The following is a 7,978-nucleotide window of genomic DNA, read 5'->3' on the forward strand; positions in this document are numbered from 1 at the left end:
GGCGCGCTCGCAATGGCGCTCGGTGCGCGCTCGAGGCCTGCCCGCCTCAAGGGCCCCGTTGAGACCGGGCTGCGGCCTCGGGGAGCCCGGGGACCCCGTGTCCCGCCCTGGGCTCCCGTGTCCCCCCCGGCTCCTCGAGCGCGCAGGGCAGGACGGTGGTCGCGTGTCCATCTCCGCCGCTTCGCGCTATCCCGTGCCGCGGCGACGCGATTCCCGTCGTGCCGGCCACGAGAACCGGGGCCTGGTCCGGCCGGGGGCTGCGCGGCCGCGGGAGAAGCGGGGTCCCTGCGGCCGGCAGCGCTGTCCCGGCAGCCGAAGCCCCGTGTCTGGGGCTCGCTTGGGGAAGCGGGCGCCCGCGGGGTCTGCCGCAGGCCCCTGCCGCTGGCATGGGGGTTGAGACCCCCCGGGGGCTTCCCGGGCGGCTGTGACCCCCCGGGGGCTTCCCGAGGCCCTTGGGGCACCGCTCACCCCAATATCCGCCTCGCAGCGCCCTGCCCGCCCCGGGGTCTCCAGGCGCCGCGGGGCGCTTTGCCCCGGGGAAGGGGCTTCGCGCCGAGGGGACACGCGTTCCCGACGCTGCTTTTCCTTTGGAGCGCCCGGTGCAAGCGCTACATCCAGCTCCCCACACCCCAACCGGAGGGGTGTCCTGGGAGGAAAGGGGTTCCCAACACGTCCGGAGCTGGCGGAGGTGGGAAGAGCTGCGGGAGGACCGTTTGCTGCGTCCCTGCGGCTCCCGAGGGCCGGCATTGCTGCCGACGGGCGGCCGGGAGCAGCCGGGAGCGGCTGCACGGGCGCTGCCGCCCCGGAGCGGGTTCTTGTTCCCGCCGTGTTCCGCTTTGGAGCTGCGCTCCGGCGCTCGGGGCTGTGCAGACGCGGGGCGCAGCGCCGTTTCCCTCCGCCGAATCCGTAGTGGTGTTGTCCCGAGCCCCAGTCGCCGGCTCCTCATGCTCCACGGCACCGCTGCCCCTTCCCTCCGGCTCTCGGCCAAACCGGCCTTGGGAGACTGGCTGCAATCCGGCGGGATGAGGCAAGCGGATGCCAGGGCGGTGAGCAAGGCGCGCGGAGCTGCCCGGCTCCCTGGCACGGGGACGGGCCCCTGCTAAGCGCACAGCACAGCACACCGGTGCAGCGAGCTGCCTCGGGCCTCAGCCCGCTCCCGGGATGCCGTGGATCCGGGCGGGAGCTCCGCAGCGGCCTCCTCGGAGCCGGGAGCGATTGCGAAGCTCGGGGCGGCCCTGCCAGCGCCATCGTCACGTGCTTGTTTCTTAATTATTATTATTTCCCCCCCCACCTCCTCCTTGTGCAGGTAACTAAAAAACAATGTTAGAGTTGAGCCACAACCGTGTTTCACAACCATGCTTAAAATGGATATTTTTGTAGCATAGTCAGGGCCTAAAACAGCCTTGCAAAATTCTGCTCGCCCACGCGCCTGGCGTGAGTAATTTTCTTTTGATGGGTGAGTAAAATATCATTATTTTTTTCATGCTCATCTTGGAATGGGTGGGAGAGCGGATCCTGACATTATTTTGGATTTGCTCCGCAGCGGCACCGCTCTGCGCAGGGCGCGAAGCCCCGAGCAGCCCCGGGACGCCCCGGCGCCGCGCGGGGCCGGGCTCGGCTAAGCCAGCGGACATTGGCACCCTGTTTGTGGGCTCAGCTCAACCCCAGGAGGGCACGGCTGCATTAGTGGGCTCAGCTAAACCCTGGTCCCCAGGACGGGACGTTTGCACCCCGTTTTTGGGCTCAGCCAAACCCCAGGCCCCGCGAGGCGCCGTCTGCACCCCGTTTGGTTCCCGGTGCCCTGGCTGCCTGCGGTGCTGGTCCCAGTCTCTGGCGCCCGGTCTCTCCCGACAGAAGCTGTTTGCGCTCCGTGCGGATAATTTTTTCCCTGCGCTTTCGCGCTCCGTTTGGAGCCGTTGCCATGAGTCCCTGGAAGGCAGTGGGAGCGGGCGGGCCGGAGCGGGCGGTTTCCATGGCCACGGAGCAGCGCTGATCTGGAGCGGTGCCGCCAGGCCGCGGTGCATCCCAATATCCGCCGCGGTGTCCTGGCGCTTTCCCTGCGGCCGCCGCACAGGGAAGCGGCCGGAGTGGAGGGCACAGAAACGCCCAGGGCCGGTGTGGCCCATTCCCGCAGCGCCTTTCCTTGGAAAAGGGAGCCTCCTCCTGCCTCTGCGTGCAGCTTTCCCTGCCATGCCGGCCCTGAGGGCCGTGCTCGCCGCCTGCGAGCCATGGAGGGGCCTGCGGAGCCCTCCCGCTGCCGTCCCCCCCTCCACGTGTCCCGCATCCCGGGAATCCGCCGGGATGCGGCTGGGAGCGCCGGGGCCGCCACTCCCGAGGGGCCGCGCGCCGCTCCGCTCGCTCCGGCGCTCCCCACGCGCCCCGGGGAGCAGCGGCCCCTTTGGGGGAGGGAAAAGCCGTGTGCATGGGGGCTTTGCTGGGGGACTGCAGAGCAAACGGGGGGGCTCCCGGCTCTCCTCGCGGGGCTCCCGGCGCATCCCGAGCCCAAGCCCGCGGGAGCCCTGCGCCCACGCGCTCCTCCCTGCTCCAGCCTCTTCCCACCCGCTCCCGTAGGGGCTTCAGCCTCCTTTTCCCGTCCACCTCTGTGTTTCCCCCCGCCGGATCGGGAGCCCGGGGCTTCCCTGGAGCGGGAACGTGGGCGGGAGCGCGGCCGGGAGCTCGGGAGCTGAGGCCGGCACGAAGCCGAGCCCCGGCGTGCGCCAGCTCCGGCCTCCCTGCAGCCCGTGCAGGGGCGTCTTGAGGCACCTCCGCCAGCGTGGGGGCCGGGGCCGCGTTCCCAGCCCCTCGTGGGACCCTCTGCTCCCAGCGTGCCTCCCGCAGGGCCCAACCTCTGGCTCCCACCCGGGACCACGTCCTGGGGCTGGACACTTTCCAACACGGTGCCCTTGGCCTTTGCGCCCTTCCCGGCCACGTCGGCACCCCCTGGTACGGGACCCACGGGACAAACCCCGATGCCCACGGCATCCTGCATTTCCAGGCTTTGCTTACATCCACTCCTTTTAACATTGCACATAAGATCCCTGCCTTTTTTTTTTTTTTTTCCTCCTTCTTCACTGCTTTTGTTCCTGCTTATGCATTTTATTTCTCTCGCTCTCTTCGCAGAACCGTATTAAAAGGCAAAGATTCAGAAACCAGGAAGATTATCTCAAATTGTAAAATAGCAAGAAGGAAAAAAAAAAAAAGGTGGTGAATAGACAGTGCTTGCACAGGGTTATTTTTTTAGAGGTTTTACTGAGACAGACATAATTAGCCAACTGGCATCACGATGCTAATAGAGATATTTACTGTTTCAAAGTGTATTTGTGGCTTTGTTCAGCGCTCTCTTGACTTTCTTTTGTTCTGGAAGAAAGTGGCTGAGATTTTATAAATATATATATATAAATATATATATATTTTTCTCCTCTCTCTGCAATAGAGAGGAGCTGGGAAGGCCGTTGCTGCCCGTTGCGCCCTTGGTTGCATCAAGGAGGAAGAGGGAGCCCCGGAGCCGGCCGGGCCGCCCGCGTCCCGCTTGGCTCCTGCTGCCATCGGGAGCTATGGATGCGGTTGACCCCGGATGCTGGAGCACCCGGGGCTGCTCCGGGGCCTCGGCACCGCTGCCCGGCCCGCGGCTTCCTCCTCCTCGCGCATTCCCAAGCGGCGGCATCGCGGAGATATTTAAGCGAGCGGCCCCTCGCCAGCTGAGCTCAGTACCCCGCGAGCCGCCACTGAATCCTTGGGTCTTGGTTCCACCGGCAAGCGAAAGAAACGCAGTGATTTGCAGGGAGGCTGCGCGGCGGTAACAGCCTGACCGAGCCAACCTCGCATCCGTTGTGTAATTTATTTTGAGCACTCTTCACCTTGGAGCTAGCTCGCGTAGGGAAAATAATGTAGGTAACCCAGATTTTGCTAACAACCATATTAGAGATTTTAAGAATGAAGGCTGTGCTGCTGGCAGGTGAGCGGATCCTCCAGCTGTTGTATCGGAGAAATCCTTTGAAGCAGCTCGCGGCTGCAGGCACTCAGGCTGTTACTTTTTTTAATATCCTCTTTCTAAATATTTACAGGGTTTGTTGTTTGCTTTCTTTTTTTTTCCCCCCTTTGGGTTTGTTCCTAAACACGGCATGTTCCTCAGGCGCGTGCTTTGCTGAGAGATGCCTGGAGCATCCTCGCGGAGCGGTCACGCTGCTGGGACACGCTCGGGAGGGAAGAGGGGAGAGGGGAGAGGGAAAAGGGAGAGGGGAGAGGGAAGAGGAGAGAGGAAAGAGGAGAGAGGGAAAAGGGGAGAGGGGAGAGGGAAGAGGGGAGAGCAGAGAGGGAAGAGGAGCAAGGACTGGGCCAAGCGGGTCCCCGTCCCCTCCATCGTGTCCTTCCCCGCTGCCGCTCGCTGCCGACTCCGCTCGCTCACACGTTCCCTTCTCTCTCCCTCCCCTCTTTTCCAGGATCCCGTTCAAGATCGGGCAGCCCAAGAAACAGATTGTACCCAAGACAGTGAGTAAACCCATTCCCCCTTTTTTAGCTCGAGCCTGCGATCATGTGGCCGATGAGTCAAGGCAGCGCTTCGGCTCGCCCCGTTTCGCGAGCGCGTGTGCGCGCGGGGGAGGCAGCTGGGAGCCAGCGGGACCTGTTGCTGGCTTTGACCGGCGCTCGGCTCCCCGTGCCGGGAGTCCCAGCCGGAGCACGGATTCGGGGCCGGGAGCTGTTCCCTGCAAGAGGGAAGCGCGCTCCGGCTCTGGCACGGTTTTCCTGGGAGATGGTTGCACGGGCTTCCTTCCTTCCTTCCTTCTCGCAGCAATGGCTTGTTTGTTCAGCCTTTCGGAGCAGATGGAGGAGGAGGAGTGGTTCAGATCGCTGAATATAACTGTTTCCAAAGAAAGGCTTATAAGCTGAAATGCTTAGTGCTCGGGCGTGAATTAATTTGTGCTGCACAGCATTTGCTTTAAAAGCAAATTAAAAAAGCATTTTGTAGTCTCATGTATTCGCGGCTCCGAACCTCAGCGCCGCTCCTCGCAGCTGCCTGCGGCGGTGGCCCTTCTTTAAGCAGATGGTCCTTGCCCTGCTCCCATGCAGAAAGGCCCAGGGATCCTGCCCGCGGGCGCCAACCTGCCGACCTGCCCTGAAATAGGTGCCTGGTCTCTCTAGCGGCACCGGTGCCCTAATCCCCTGAACAGACTAACATCCCTGATCCTGCCTCGCCGGGACACTCATCACCGCTAATTCCTCCGGCTGCGTGGGCAGTTTCTCCTTGGGACATGACATTTTCCCCCGGGACGCTCCCTCTGTGGAGCGCGGGCTGGTCGGGGCTGCTGCTGCCGAGCGGCGATTTGCGGTGACAGCTCCCGGCCGGCCGCACGGCATCGGAGCCGCGCACGCGATGGGGTCGAGCGCGGGTGAACCCCCTGTCCCTCCGAGCTGCCCTTTCGTCACGGGCTTGGCCGGGGGCTGGAAGGGGCCCTTCCAAACAGGAGCGTTTTGAGGCGCTGCCGCCGCCGGGGCTCTCGTGGAGCCTCTTAGCGACCCCCACATTCTGCCTCTCCTCCCCTTGCTTCCCAGCACGGCCGTCCCTCGAGGCTGTTGCAGGAGCCACCTGCTCTGCCGCCCGGGTGTCTCCAACAGCTTTCTTGGACGGCTCCCTTGCACCACTTCCCGCATCCAAATCCGCTCTCCTCTCCCTTTGCCAGTGCCGGCTGAATTCCCGCGGCGCCCTTGGCTGCTGGGAAGCGCTCGCCCGGGCGGCCTCCCCTGGGCGCGGGTGTCCCATGGAGCAGCTCCGGAGCTGTGCTCCCGGGCACTCGTTGGCAGGGATTGCTTTTTATATATATATATATATGTATACATACATGTATGTATGTATATATGTATGTATGTATGTATATGAGTATCCAGCAGACAGAGGCTCATTCAGGAGTGCTAGCAGCTCCAGGCCTTTCCTTCCTTCCTTCCTTCCTTCCTTCCTTCCTTCCTTCCTTCCTTCCTTCCTTCCTTCCTTCCTTCCTTCCTTCCTTCCTTCCTTCCNCTTCCTTCCTTCCTTCCTTCCTTCCTTCCTTCCTTCCTTCCTTCCTTCCTTCCTTCCTTCCTTCCTTCCTTCCCTCCTTCCTTCCTTCCTTCCTTGGCTCGCTGGGAGCCGCATGCCAATTGTGGAATGGCTGGAAGAAACTGTGGAATTTCCCATTGCTGGTGACATTGTGCAGGCCGTCGGAAGCCCCAAGGGAAGCGGGCTGCGGGCAGCACCACTCCTGCCCCCAGGGACCCTGGCACGGGAGAGGGAAGGAGAATTCCACGAGTGGGCAGCGCAGGGAGCCGGGAATCCCGCAGGAAAGGCGGCCTGGCGGAGCGGGGCGAGCTCCCCCCGCGGCGTCCACCTCAACCTGGGCAAATCCAACCGCAGACAGCGTAATCTGTCCCCTGCAAAGCGCAGCTGTCACCGGCTGCCGCGGGGCCGCAGCGCCCTAACGCGCCGCGCGGGACGCGCTCCCGCACTCCAGTTAAACTAATGCGCGGCGGTAGGAGGCGAGCCTGCGGGAATTGCGGCTCCTGCTCGCGTCCCGGTGCCGCCGGTGCCCCGGGACATCCCCGGTGCGGGCAGCGCTCGGGCACGGGGCAGCAACGCGGGTGCAGCCGGTCGGCGCCACGTCGGGCCCTGCTCTCCGGCGGCGCCCGCTTTATCCGAGGCGGCTGGGAAGCGGAGCCGCCCGCGGGTCCCCTGCGTGTCCCCTGCCCTGTCCCGCCGCGGCGGCCCCGCTCCCTCGGGAAGGGCGGGAGCGCGCCCGGAGCCCCGTGGCACCGTCGGGAAGGGTTTCACCCCGCTCTCCTCCGTGCCATTTCCCACCCGCTCCGATGCTCTGTTGGGAATGGCGGCCTTGGCTGCTTCCCGTTGCCCCAGGAGGACCGCGTGTGGAAACCAGCTCATCCTCCTCCAGGAAAAGAAACGGACCCAGGGGGATAAGGACGTTCCTCCCAGCTCCTTATTTCCATCCCTTTGTAGCACTGGTCTTGCTTCCTCCCCTCGTAACCATGGCGTTCATTATAGCACCCCTAACGAAGGCAGGACGTTAGCACAGGTGGAGGGCCCCGTGTTTGCAAACAAGAAGAGGTGGGTGAAAAAGCTGGTCGTGATTTCGTTTCAGCGCTCTTTAAAAGTCATCATTCTTTTTGTGGATTTAAATAAGAAGCCGCAGAAGAGCAATCCTACATTAACTAACCCATATGCCTAGAAGAAAAAGTGCTCGATGCAGAGACACATTTTGAATTTCAGCTTTCCGAAAAAGCCTGCAGAGAAGTGGGATTATTTTAATATTACGGAAACTCCCCTTAAGGATATTATAATTTTCTTGCCTGTACTTCTTGTTCTCATCATTCTTAATGTGATAATCCTATCCATAGCCTTTTGCCGTAAGCGCCGGATCCGTGTGGCCGCTGACGATAGCTACCGGGAGCGGGAATGGCGTGCCCTGCAAAGTGTGCTGGCCTAGCTCTGCGCTCGCCCTCCTTGCTCGCTCCGAGGGCTCCGATGCCCCCGCTTGTCACCTTGCCCGTACGTGCGGCACACGAGCCCCGCGGGACGGTGGCGGCCCTGCTCGTGCCCCGCGGTGCCCGGCGGGACGCGGCGGCGGGCGCCGGGGCCTGGCAGCCGGTTGCTGGTGTGGGCGTGACAAATAAAGAGCAGTCCTTGGGCAGCTGTCCCTGCGGGGCTGGCGCTGGCGATGTGAGTCAGGCCCCGCAGCTCAAGCGCTGCCTGCTGGAGGCACCTCCTTCGCGGGCAGAAAGCACCCAGGAAAACCAGGGAATCTTGGAAACGGCCCTGGAGAGCAGCCGGCTGCGAAAGCTACGGCTTCCTTATCCATTAAGCCCCGGTGTCCTTCTCCCATCCCCGGGACTGTGCAGAAAAAGGGGAATGAGCAACTTAGGGTGTGTGTGGGCACTGGGGAGGTCTGGGGGTAGCCACATTTCGGCACTGGGAGGTCTGGGGGTAGCCACATTT

At 62.9% G+C, this 7,978-nt stretch overlaps 1 protein-coding gene across 1 annotated transcript in view; it reads left to right on the forward strand.

Moving 5' to 3' along the window:
• BIN3 (bridging integrator 3) overlaps positions 1 to 7,978 on the forward strand; it is a 21,476-nt gene that overhangs the window by 345 nt on the left and 13,153 nt on the right. Inside the window, exon 2 of the mRNA XM_026043006.1 lies at positions 4,440 to 4,488. Coding sequence (XP_025898791.1) covers positions 4,440 to 4,488 — 49 coding nt within the window. The remainder of the gene's footprint in view (positions 1 to 4,439; positions 4,489 to 7,978) is intronic.

Source organism: Nothoprocta perdicaria, unplaced genomic scaffold (assembly GCF_003342845.1).
Source record: "Nothoprocta perdicaria isolate Ctin4 unplaced genomic scaffold, notPer1 scaffold_103, whole genome shotgun sequence".
Taxonomy (NCBI): domain Eukaryota; kingdom Metazoa; phylum Chordata; class Aves; order Tinamiformes; family Tinamidae; genus Nothoprocta; species Nothoprocta perdicaria.